Genomic DNA, 13,655 nt, shown 5'->3' with positions numbered 1-13,655 from the left:
AGACTATATTATGTTTCAGCACATTTAAGAAAGACTAGGGATGATGAGAAAGTTCTGGAAATGGAGAGTAGTGATGGTTGAGCAACATTGTGAATGTACTTAATGTCACTGAATTGTACACTTAAGTGGTTAAAATGGTAAATTTTATTTTATGCATATTTATCACAATAAAAAAAAAACAGATTAGGAAAGGACTGATAGTAATCTATGCAAGCAGACCAGACTTTTAGGCTAAGAACCAGGAATTAAGCTTATTATATAGAACTCTCATAGATAGCATACAATCAGAAGTTACAAATCAAGGCAACAGAAATCATATCATGATAAGAAAGAACAGACAAACTCCGATCTGCATTTTGATAATCCAAGAAGTAAACTCAAAATCTGTGTCAAATTATCATATTAAACAGGATGTTCTCTGCTTATTTTTATTATTGTAATCTGAACTAGAGCCAAGTTCTCTGCATTAAATCCATGATCTTCTCCAGTGCTACCTTCTATTATTAATTCCTCTCAATTTTTACTCCTGAGATTACTCTTCTTTCAATCAAATAAGTACTCATAAAACAAGAAAGAAAAGCCTTAAAATCAAGGTCAAGTATCCAATGTTGTTATCTGAATAAAACACAGGTGATGTACAAAATACTGTAAAATAAGACAAAGGTCACATACCTGAAGAACATTTCTGAGATGCTATATTTAAAAGCACCTCTGTCCACTTTGGGGAAGCCATTTTTGACTGAATTGCTTTTGAAGATACAACTCTGCGAAGAAAAACTAGAAAATCCCCCAGATGCAGTTCGGCTGCGCGTTGTTTCCTAAGAGCAGCTAAAGAGTGAACAGACGAGTCTACATTACAACCAAAATCCAACAGGAAACAGTCTTATATCAAATAACTTACACTTAGAGTGCAGTAAGCACACGCCTAACTCAAAACCTAGGTTGTCAGTTAGCTGCTGAATTTTTAAAACTTAAAAAACAGGAGAAAGGTCAGAATATAAAGTCAAACATAACATCTTTTACAACTGTGTACAGTAACAATGAGCCTGCTAGAATAAAGTATGTGTACTTGGTTTTGTGCATTTTTCTTTTTTTACTGCTATTCTAAAAAGTAACAGTTCTCTATCCAAGTCTAGAGTTCTACTAGATAGAATTTGAGGGAGATGGTCTGTAAACCCCCTAAAATTGTATGAAAAACTGTCTGGGGAATTCCATGGCACTCCAGTGGTTAGGACTCGGCACTTTCACTGCTGAGGGCCTGGGTTCAATCCTTTGTTGGGGAACTAAGATCCCACGAGCCACGCTGCATGGCCAAAGATAAAGTAAAATAAAATAAATGCCTCAAACTGAAAAATATTCGTTAAAAAAAAACAAACAAAACTGTGTCTGTGTGTGCATTTGCCTAGTAAGAAAGTTGACAACTTTGATCACATTTTCAAAAAGTCCATCATCTGTCCACCACCTCCCCTACCCTCTGCCCCAGTCAAATTAAGAATTACATCTCAGGACTTCCCTGGTGGTCCAGTGGTTAAGAATCTGCCTTCCAAAGCAGGGGACATGGGTTCGATCGCTGGTTGGGGAACTAAGATCCCGCATGCTGCGGAGCAACTAAGCCCACGTGCAGCAAACTACAGGGTCCATGCGCTCTGGAGCCCGCACGCCACAACTAGAGAGAAGCCTGCGCACCGCAACAAAAGATCCCGCGTGCTGCAACTAAGACCCGCCGCAGCCAAAAACAGATGAATAAATATTAAAAAAAAAAAAAAAGAATTAATCTCTAAAAGAGACTTTGTGTTTTCATATTCTACAAAGAAACAAATTTCTAGGCCTGGGTCTGGTTTGCCTGACCTTAAACTCTATGTAAAGGATCTTTCCACAAACTTGCTCTAAACAATCATCCCAATTTTCCCACCAGTATCAACACTCTTATCACCTCTCTAATAGTTTCTCTGTAATAGCTTCCCTCCCCCCTGTACATTTTGAAGCCAAAGAACTTTCTGCTCTTCCTCTAACATGCCATGTTCTCATATCGTCCAACAACTTTCATACCTCCCTAGCCTGGCTAAGACCCACTCAAAGCCTGGGTGAAGAAGTTTGCCAGTGGGGTAGATTCCCAGATGTCAATCCCTAAGGGGCATTAAAACATGGAAAATCATAACAATTTGGACAGGCACTCCTTTCAGGGAGATCCTGGCACATCAAATTAAGAAATACACAGACAAATCACTTGTGATAGAGGGGAGACCACCCCCTGCCAAATGGCATGTCTGAATAGCCATTAATCTATCTTCATAGACATCTCTTTAACTAGAGGGCTTTTGTTTTGCTGAGATGGGTGTGCAGGTCTATGACAGAACTAACCTGCTAGGGATAATTAGAGAAAAAGCTAAGAGCTCCTTCTCTACATTTCCTCTTCACAGTACTCTACCTCTTCTTTACTTCTTTAGTCTTTGCTAATATACAAACATTTATTATATTAGTTTGAAGAATATAAAATTATTAGTCTGCCCTAGGTACCTACATCTCACTCCAACCTTGTTCCTACACATTCCTTCAAAATCCAGTTCAAAGCCACCTCTTCCATGAAACTTTCTCTCTTGGTAGAGATCCCTGGGAAAATTTCTTTTAGGAGGCCTCCATCCTACTCCACTCTCACTCCCAGCAAGTATTTCTGTAACACGACACTAAATTAATTAAATTAATTAAAGCCTGGAGACTTTAAATATAAAGCTGGTTAATACAACTTGATGATACAGTTTGTGTTTCAGTAACAGTACTACGTTTGAAATGAAGAGTACACCTTACTTTCAGTTAAGTATTTTAGAGAGTATGTGGAGTTATTAATACCTGGTCCACCTGTCTCTGAATGCCTGGCCACCACTGACTAGAATCTGTCTCACTCCCAGCCATCCCCATAAATAGAATGGGTGCAACCTGAGGGGAATGGACGTGGACTCAGTCTGCTGTTACACCTGCTGAGATTCATCACGGTTTCTTTTTTTACTGGATATGGAAGGATCCAGTTTTCTTGGGGAGCTACAGGCTGAGAAGTAACTCTACTGTGTCTTCCCTGCCGTCCATATGTGCAGTACTCAACAGAGTGGTAAGAAACTACTACCTGAACAACCCTGTATCCCCAAACGGGATCTCAGGAAAAAGGGAGGTGGCATTAAAAGCCTGTTTTTATTTTATCATACCTTCTGAGTCTGCCCATGCTCTTTGTATAAGCAACATACTTGCTAGATAAAGAAGTAACTTGCCAGAGGTTCAGCCTCTGAGACCAAAAGCTAGCCCTAAATTAGACTCATACATCCTCCTAGATTCTGACCTAAGACATTTAGCTATTTCTTCTGAGCTTATTGTATTACACTGTAATTATCTGTTTAAACATCTACCTTCCTCATTTCCCTAGAAGGTCCTTGAGGGCAGAGATAATGTTTTGTCATTTTTGTATCCCCAGCATATTCCTTTATCCACCCACCTATCTATACAGTATTAATATTAAGTACTACTTTATTTATTTAAATATTATTTATTATAATATTCCAATATTAACATTAACATTCATTGAGCTCTTACTATGTGCTAGACACTGCTCTAAGTCCTTTACAAGTATTAAATTATTTAATTCTCACAACAGTCCTGGAAGGTTGGGTCTATTACTCTTATTTTTATCTATCTATGTATCTATGTATCTATCTGATCCAGAAAGGATTTAATGGCTCCCAGAGCTTATTAAGGTAATAAGACATCGAATAAATGACCTGTTTTAGACCTTTATTCCCTTAATATATAACAGAAATGTATAGTAGTTCTCCTGTTCAGGGTTTACGTTCTACTGAAATACAAGGTTCACTCTCCTGTTCAGGGTTTACGTTCTACTGAAATACAATGTTCACCATAGTTTTTTTTTTTTTTTTTTTGGCTGCGCCATGCAGCTTGCAGGATCTTAGTTTCCCCACCAGGGCTTGAACCCGCACCCTCAGCAGCAAAAGCACAGAGTCCTACCCACTGGACCATGAGGGAATTCCCACAATGTTCACTATAGTTTTTAAAAGCTATAAGGAGATGACCATATTACAGCAAGCAAAAATTATTACAGCTAAGTATAATGAAGAATTTTTTAGTGACTAGAGAACAGAACAGCCTAGCAAGAAGTTCAGCTCCCCTAATTCTAATCCAATTCCCAAATATTAAAACCCTTGGTCCTGGGGGAACACTTAAAACAAGAATGCAACCCAAGAGATGGGCCGTCAGGATCAAATGCTACAAGAACAGAATCTGGGGAAATCAGTCACCTAGAACCTCTAAGTTCTAGAGCCACAACAGCCAAGGAGAGGCTGAACTTAGACACTGAGTGGTACAGTTGCTACATCAGGGTTAACCAACTCTAAGGAGAGGAAGTTCAGTCAGAGGTACCTCTAAACCATACATATTTGGAGAAAAAAGGGGTTTCTAAATGAACAAATAAAAATCCTCTCATGCCTCACAATAGAAAGAACTCTACATTCTAATGATATTCACACAATGTGGATTCAATAAATGCTTGTAAATAATGACAGAGAAAAAAGATTTAAGATACCTCTGAAGTCTCTCTTCTCAGTTTCTCCACTGGAGTCAATTTTCTTTTCTTCTTCACCCTCTTCTCCTTCTCCAAAAGAGGCCATAAGTAGTACACCGGCCTGGGACAACAAATTCTTCAACTGACTACAGAGTAGATCCAACAAAGATTGAACTACCTTGGGGCTCAGTTTATCAGCATAGGTCCTACATGAAATAACAGGAAAAAAATAAATGGTAATTACACAGAAGGGCAAATGTGCTTAAACAAATGAAGGAGATAACGGTGAAATGGAAATCACTAAAATGTGAAAGACCAGGCCCCACACAGTTCTACCAAGACATCTACAATGCTCACCCTGTAGTGATGGCTAGAATCTGGAGCAATCTTGTACTAGCCACTTTTAAAGCTGTGCTTAGCTGGGAAACACCCGTTTTTGGCAACAACTGAAGAGGTTGTCCTAGCATGGTGTCTGTGCCACATAACTGAGACAATACATTTAGCAGACCAGTGGAAATCGCCAAAGAAACATCTACTGGTTGATAGTGAACACTCAGGGCAAAAACTGTAACCAAAAGGAGACGCTGCTGGGCTTCTAAAAAGAAGAAAGAAAGAAAGGCAGTTGAGAATCTTCTTTGAAGTTAACAAAGCATTTACTAAAATAAATCATATTCCAAAATATAAATAGTAGTATGGAACACTATTACACTTTCAAGTATTTATTCTTTACCTATAAGCTGACCTAATGTTAAACACAGAACATTAGCTACCTAGCATAACCTCAGGCCAAAATGTTACTTGCACCTTATATTTGCATGTGCAGTTACTCACCAATGTGATGCTTGTTTGCTTGCAGGGCTCTCTCCAGAGTAGCAGACAATTGTTGATAAATCTTATGCACAGCCATCTGGATTTCAATCTGAATATTTCTCTTAGCTGCTCTGATCCCATCCTAAATTACACACAAAGATTTACCTTTTCTATTAACAACAACAACACTTTCTACCCAAATGAAAGTAAAAGCATTTTATTCCTAGCCTATGCTAGAGCCCTATTGTGGTTTTTAATTATTTAGTATATTTCAGTATATAAAAGTTTTATAATAAATTTATTTTTCAATGCTTGAAAATTCTTGATTCTATATAATGTGTCTCCTTTCCCACAAAGCATTTTTCCTCTCTAAACATGGAAGACATAAAGACAACACTTCAAAAAAACAGTTCAAGCAATCAGAGAAACTAGGTAAAATGATCAAGTCTAAAATGTAAATTCTTGAAACTCATCCTCCCAAACACCAATCCCTATCCCAACTTAGATCTACCTCTATGCAATTTGGCTAAGGGTTAATAAAACTGAGCCGGCAAAGAATCTAAAAGTACAACAGTACCATGGCTTACCTAATGGCTTATCTAAACCCAGCTATACTCAAGAAACTAAACCAATGAGGTATCTTTAAGTCACTTAGGTCTTTATATTTTTAAACCTCAATTCTAAACACCAAAAAGTTTAACATTATTAAACTGGTGTTGTAAAAATGCAGTTAAAGTCTGAATATACTGAAAGGTGTCATCCTCGCATGACAGTTCTGTCATCTACCTGATAGTGATGCAATCGGCCACTCTCTCCTTTGGCTCCTGCGTGTCCATCAGTGCCTAAACCGAAACACCCTGCCAGAAACTGCAGCCTCACAGATGTGAGCAGAGTGGATGACTGGAAACCTGAGCTTGATCTGCTTCCTGTCAGAGAGATGTTACCTTTTTCTTCCATTCCAGACAATAGTACAAGGATCTGATGAAGTGCCTCTAAACGAAGCTTGAGAAAAAGTAAAATAAACATATTTTAGAATTCTTCACTGAACTGAGACACAAATAACTCTGTACATCACAGACAATATATTTCTTAGCACACTGAAAATTCTGATATTTCTTAGGAATCTATTCTATTAAGATAAACATTTATTTTACTATTATGACTTTAAAAATTAAAATATCTCTAAGATCTCTATAAGCACACTTCAGTATACAAGAGGCTACACAGTACAATGGGAAAAGTAGTAAATTTGGATGTAGGAGATCTAGTTTCAAGGCCAGAGTATTCCAACGACTGTGTAGCCTTGGGAAACTCAATTTCCTGAGTCTCAGTTTCTTCGTGTATAAAATGAGGCTAATAGTACTTTACTCTACTCACAGAGCTATTGTGATGCTCGTGAGGAGATATACGTGATTTCAAAAGCATCAAGTAGTATGGATACTGCTTCCTTTCCTTACAACATTATATAGAATGAATACTCTTTAGTTCAAGAATTAGAAGTATTTCCAAAAGGTTTCTCTGTGGTTCTCTTGAACTTCTGGCTCTATCCTCCCTAGGAAGACAAATATCCACCACAGCAGTCCATTGGCCTACCCTCCTTTTTTAAAAAAAAAATAAACTTTTTATTTTGAAATAATTTTATATCTATAGAAGAATTGTAAAGATGGTACAGATAGTTCCTCTATACCTTTCCCCAAGCTTCTCCTAATGTTAGTATCTTACAAAACTATGGTATATTTATGAAAACAAATTAACATTGGTACAACACTACTGACTAAACCACAGAATTTATTTGGATTTCACCAGAGTTCCCATAATGTCCCTTTTATGTTCCAGGATCCAAATCAGGATATCACGTTGCATTTAGTTGTCTTGTCTCCTTTAGTCTGTGACAGTTTCTGTCTTTGTTTTTCATGACCTTGACGTCTATGAAGGGCTGTTTGTGTATTTTATAGAATTTCCCTCAATTTGGGTTTGCCTGATGTTTTCTCATGTTTGGACTACAGGTATGGATTTGGGGACGAATACTATAAAGTCTCCCTCTCATCACATTATTATCAGGGTACATGATATCACCATAACTTATTATTGGTGATATTAATCTTGATCACTTGGTTAAGGTGATGTCTGCCAGGTTTCTGCAATGTAAAATTACTGTATTTTTTTCCCCTTTTCATACTCTATTAGCTCTAAGTCACTAATTCCAGCTTACTCTCAAGAGGAGGAAAATTAAGCTCCACCTCTTGGAGGGAAGAGTATCAAAGAATTTGAGGACATGTTGAAACCACAATCATTAATAAATATTTTGAGGGAGATATTTGGAGGCAATGCTCACTAATTTTAGCATTTATCATTATTAGCATGGTGTTCTAATCTAGCCCTTTTTAAATGGAGACAAATGGGTCAAAAATGGGGACTCTAAGAGCAGATCTGCATGGTCACCAACAAATTTCACTCTAGTTTCTAGGAGACAAGCAAAGACTTAGTGATTAGAGTATCTTGTGTGCTACTGTTCACTTCAAACAAACTATCAGGTTGCTTTGGTTAAGATAGCAACATCAAAAAGCTCAAGTGAAGGAAAGGGGGAGGCAAGGAATAGAAGAAAAGGAAAAGTTTTTCCTACAATTGTACATTCAGTGGTTCAGTTTAAGTTTCCATAGTCCCTCACAAGTAGTAAATATCAAAGACTTACTTCTGCCCTTAACTGTTGCTGTTCCATTGCAATGATGGAGGCCTGGGGACTTGTAGACATACTTTCCTCTGGCTCTTTAAAACCTGGGGCATTCCCCACATCTCCACTCACAAAGCTTACAACATTTTCAATCAAAGTGTGAACTCCCAAAGACTTGGTAAGATCAAAATCAGACTCAAAGGAGTTAGAGGAGTTGCACAACCAGTCTCTGTTATGTTTCAGGCGCGCCCAAGAGTCGCTCAGGGTTTCCAATTGATTATGCATAGGACCTACATACAAACAGAACAAAAACGCATCAGTGATGACCAAGTAGAGCATATATTCTGAAACTAGATGAGGGCTGAGTGTTGCTATCATACCGACTGGTGAGAAATGGATACTACTGTTTGAATACATGCATGCATTAAGTGAATCTGAGCAAAATGCTTTGGTAAAAAACAACAAACAAACAAAAATTACAGCAATGTAAGAAAACAAAGGGAAAGCCCTGTTTAATGTACCAGTGTCTCTGTAAGCGCTTTAGCAACACGTTGCCACAAGAAAAAGAAAGGCAGAAGCTGCTGTCAAAATGCTTAGCTTAAAATGCTCTGCAGTATTAAACCAGACCATCATTTATGACCAGAATGGAACTCGGCACTTAGGACACTGCTGGTAAGACCTAATAGTAATAGGATTTCACCTGATTTAACATTATCATTGCAAAGAGTGAGTTAAGACTGTGCAAAATGTGTACATATCTGCAATGAAATATTACCAAAAAATGATACAGAAGGGCAAGTAAACTTACACAAAAAGGAGACATAAATATCACCCTTGGTTTCATTAATATAAGGAACATTTTCACTGTGTAATATGCACATTTATTTCAGGTTGTGAAACTCCTATATAAAGGAAGCAAAGTTTCACAGACAAGAATATATAAGATTAACTATAAAGTGATAGCTACATAAAATTACCAAGTGGTGTTAACAATAGTGGCTAAATACAATACCATTAGTTTTGCCAGTGGGCATTTTCTAGGCTAAAATCTTTACACTGGACAGCAAAAATGTTAATATGTTTTATCACAACAACTGTCCAAGGCATGTGCCAATAGTGGCTTTAAAAAAATATATAAATGTCTAATTCTTACACGTTTTGTCTTTTTTGATTTAATTGATCTCAGGTACATGAGTTAAATTAATCATACTCCTTGGCTCATGATATACTCTCATCACTGGTCCATGCATGGCCTGCTTTTGTATTTATATTTATTTATAATAAATGTGAACACAAGAACTAGAAAACTGGCAGAATACTACCTATCTGTTCTTTCCCCCAACCCATCTCTCCCCTGTGTCCTCCCACGTAAGGATTTCATTATCACTCCTTTGCTTTTATTGTTGTTAAATATTGTTTTATCTTATATGTATTCCCAAGACAAATAATGTTTAGTGTTAGTTGTTTGTGACTTTATAAAAAAGTATCATTTTATGTAGTCTTTTTGGACATTACTTTGCATTCAGTATAATATTGCTAATACTCATTCACATTATTCCATGTAGCCATGGTTCATTTGTTTGAGTGCTGTATAATATCTCCTTCTGTGAATATACCAAATTTTTCTATTAGGAATGAATCTTGAGGTACTTAATAAAATATGCATTACAAAAATTATATTTGTTACATACTAGATGGAAAAGATTTGGGAAGAGGACTACTTAAACACTAATGCCCACAGAGAAAATGAACTAATACAATATTGACTGTATAAATTATTTTTGAATTATTACACTGTCAGGAAAACCCCAGGACTTCAAAATGAGACACAGAAATCCACAATAGGCAGTTAATATTATAAAGTAGCTATGAAATAATTTATATGCATTCTACTAAAATAATTTAGAATGGCAAAGAATATATGGTTTATCTGCCTTCTATATTTTAGCAAGAATTCTTAAGATTAAAAAATGTTGGATTTTCAGTTCTACTGAACATAAAAAATAACCAATCTGAAAATTTCCCCAAACTGTATAGCTGAATATTTTCCCATGTAAAACAGAAAAGGTAAAAATCCAAAGAAAAATGTCATGGATGCATAATGTATTAAATTAAAATGATATTTAAAGAATAAAGGAGGGGCTAATGTGGAAAAAAAGAAAAAAAAGAAATAATCATTTTCCACTTCCTTAATCATCCCAAATTCAGACTCTGGATTTAACCTTAACTTACAAATGATATTTTTTGTCTCTCAGCATTGAGCTTGTTGGTTCAATAATAAAACTTCAGAATAAAAAGTTCTTCAATCTTCCAATACTTATAAATTACTTTTCAAAATGAAAATAAAATGTGCAGAGAGTTAATGCTAGAACCACAGAAGTAAAAGCGACCTTAAAGATTATCTAGTCCAATTGCCTCAGTTGAGGAAACAGAGGCTCAAAGAAAATGATCTTTTCTAAATTAATAACACTAATTCTTTAAGTTTATGGGAGGTGGTCTTACATATTCCTGTTGTTAATCAACTCACAAATCACTGATCCATGGGAATTTCAACTGCCTGCCTATGCAAAGGCTCAATACGTGAAGAAACTGCAAGTAGTGAATTGCCTTAAAATACTCCAAAATATTCTATGGAATAGGTGGCCAATCCCCAAATTAAATCCTCTCTGCAATTTAAAGCAGGGGTCAGCAAACTTTATCTATGAAGAGCCAGACAGTAAATAATTTCAGGTTTTGTGGGTCATTCACTATTCATGTAACTACTCAACTCTGCTGTTGTAGTGTGAAAGCAGCCATAGGTAATACATGAGTGTGGCTGGGTTCCAACAAAACTATACTTTCAAACAAAGGTGGCATTCCAGATTTGGCCCACTAGTCAGTTTGTTGACCCGTAATTTAAAACATGTAACTTATTAAGTATATAAGCCAAACAAAACTTTGTATGAATAAAATATAAGGAAGAATAAGACACTATCTGAAAGCAATAGGATAAATAAATAAATTAAATAAGTATAACCAAAATGTTTAGGCTGATATCAAAAATACTTTGAAACACAAAATCTCACAATATGGAAATGAGAGATGAAAAACCTCTAATTCTTAAAAAAAAATTATAACAACCTAATAACTGATTTATTCTGTGTTGTTTTATCTGAATATAGGAAATATTGTATCTGAAAAGCATATCAAAAGCCTCTACAGAGTAATTGTGACTGAGCCCAATTCTTACTTAATATTAATTCAGAGTCTCCTACTATAAAAAGAAAATATAAAGTCCAACAAGAAATTTGAGATTGTTTACTTGTCCTTACAACTTTGGTTCTTAAATGGAATTTTCAAAATGAACATGGCAGAGCTGCAATACATACTTTATAAACCATAAAATATGTAGGCAAGCTAAAAGGGGAAAAAAATTAAACATGCCATCATGTACTTGCTTGAAGCTCTTCTTTTTTCTGGGGCTCAACTGGCCAAAAAGGAGTAAATACACTACCACAACAAGAATCAGAAGACAAAAGGAGAAATTTGATACAGGAGACAACATTCACATTTGTTCTTCTTTATATAATCTAATTCGAAATGCACAGATAAAATAGCATTTCACCCATACAAGTTATACCATGAAACAGATATGTTGATAAATGTTTCCAATATTATTTAGCAATAAAACCCTAACACTATATTTAAAGACCTGCGGCAGGGTAGTGAAGTCAAACCATGACGTTCCTTCTTAAAATTTTGCTTTGGTATCCCCACCATTTTTCACTATATCAGCTTCAGCTTAAATACAAAAACTAAAGTTAAGTATCTGCAAAAACATATTGTCTTTCAGTGAAGAACAAGCTCAGTTCTGCACAACTACAGCAAATCTTTTAAGTATTTATCAAAGTACCGAAATACCAACATGTTTAACAGGTTTTGCCAAGAATTTTGACAGGCTATTATGAGAATTAAATAAGTTAATATGTTTGAAGTGATTAGACCAATACCTGGCATATAGTAAGCAGTTTTTAAGTGTTTAATGAATATAAATTTCATATTACTTCTGAGGTGCTAAGCAGAAATATGTACCACCTCTCATCTCTTTTTAAAGTAATTGATGACATTTTTGGATTTAGAATTTAGCTCTGATGCCTCTAAAGAGCCGAGCAAGTTGGCTGAGCTCAATTTATTTGCTCACTTTGCTCTAATCCTTCCTACCATACTCACTTGCTTGGACCAAGAGCTTGGACCAACTGTGACACATTAACTGGAATGAGGGGAAAAGAAGCAATATGGTTCAACAGCATGAATTCCAGTATCCCCAATGTCAAATACTGAAATTATAGGCACTAGGCCCTCTCAAGGAGGAGTCTTTGGAGGCATATTAAGGGCAGCTGCAATGTGTATACAACCATTAACTGTCATTGATACATCCATTTAGTTTTAGTAAACGAGATGTAATTAAACACTGTTATCTCTAATTTCTCTTACTAAACTTTTAATAACTCAGGACCACTAGACTAATAAATGAAAAAGGAAAGTGAGAGGAAAAAAGTTTACATTTCCTCTTCAAAATATTGGAAAGGGGTAAATAAGCACATAGAAGAATTCTCACTTGGCTGGACATCTGCTTGTCCTTCATAGCTCAAGTCAGAATCAGAACACCTGAATGGCTCCAAAAAGTTCTCAGACTTGGTAGGTTCATCTGACCAACTGAAGATAGGCATGTTATGGCTTATGACATCTGGTCCATATTGACAATAAATAAGGAAAAAATAGGGTGGTTTATTTTAATCATCATTCAAGAGCAAAACAAAACAAAAAATTCCACTGTGGTCAGAGGGCAGTCTCTAAATATACATGATTTTTAAAAATTTCTTTCAAAATATAACATCCCAAATGTATTTTCAGTGTTAATTTCTTTTAAAGAAAGAAATCCATTATAATTAAATACATGATATTAAGTATACATTTTCATTGTTTAATCCACAAACACTAGGATTCATGAGATTGAAAACTGTTTTTGCTGCTCTTCCTAGAACAGTACTCCTTCTACTTTCTAGTCACCTAGTCCTAGGAACAAAGCTATCAGCAAAATTTTTGCCTGAGAACATTTAGATGCAATGATTACTAGAATAAATTGGTACCACATTAGGTGATATCATGATAATTTGCATAACTAGTTTGCCTCCCTATTATAACTTCCTAAATGGGTAATTTAAACAAACAAACTTTTCCCATGAGGTCCTGTTTGTTTGCCTTTCTGTTTCCAACAAAATAAAGTTAGATTCCAAGAAGTTAATAGGTCTTGGTACTACTTTGAGCTTTTGAAGAAGTTGGTTTACCCATAAACAAATTTGGATTAATGGCTTAATTCAGTTGTATCTACTTAGCTCTAAAACTACAGGAAATCAACACCTACTTATAGGGCAATTGTTTAAAATTGTGAACAGGCAGCAACTCTAGAATAGTTATTTTAAAGTGTCATATTAATTCCTCCTAAGTAATTTACACTTGAATTCTAGGTTATTCTTAATTCAAAGCTAAAAATACCACTTTTTGTTTTATTCCAAAGATTACTTTGTCACATGCTGACACAGTTATCATAGACTGAATCGCAAATTTATATTT

General features: G+C 35.7%; 1 protein-coding gene across 12 annotated transcripts in view; it reads right to left on the bottom strand.

Annotated features, from left to right (window-relative positions):
- The window catches only part of HERC1 (HECT and RLD domain containing E3 ubiquitin protein ligase family member 1), a 225,201-nt gene that overhangs the window by 100,040 nt on the left and 111,506 nt on the right, over window positions 1-13,655 (bottom strand). For 7 of the 12 annotated variants that reach the window (XM_059913067.1, XM_059913069.1, XM_059913070.1 and 4 more), the window contains exons 26-31: window positions 8,064-8,332; window positions 6,158-6,373; window positions 5,393-5,513; window positions 4,919-5,156; window positions 4,583-4,767; window positions 673-828 (exon numbers count right to left, since the gene is read on the bottom strand). In XM_059913067.1, coding sequence (XP_059769050.1) covers window positions 673-828; window positions 4,583-4,767; window positions 4,919-5,156; window positions 5,393-5,513; window positions 6,158-6,373; window positions 8,064-8,332 — 1,185 coding nt within the window. Of the gene's footprint in view, window positions 1-672; window positions 829-4,582; window positions 4,768-4,918; window positions 5,157-5,392; window positions 5,514-6,157; window positions 6,374-8,063; window positions 8,333-12,639; window positions 12,769-13,655 lie in introns of all 12 variants that reach the window. The other 5 variants (XM_059913065.1, XM_059913063.1, XM_059913075.1 and 2 more) reach the window with 1 other exon arrangement.

The sequence above is a fragment of the Balaenoptera ricei genome, chromosome 2, assembly GCF_028023285.1.
Source record: "Balaenoptera ricei isolate mBalRic1 chromosome 2, mBalRic1.hap2, whole genome shotgun sequence".
Classification (NCBI taxonomy): Eukaryota; Metazoa; Chordata; class Mammalia; order Artiodactyla; family Balaenopteridae; genus Balaenoptera; species Balaenoptera ricei.
Note: the sequence above shows the minus strand (reverse complement) of the source record. Positions and strands in the feature narration are given on the sequence as shown.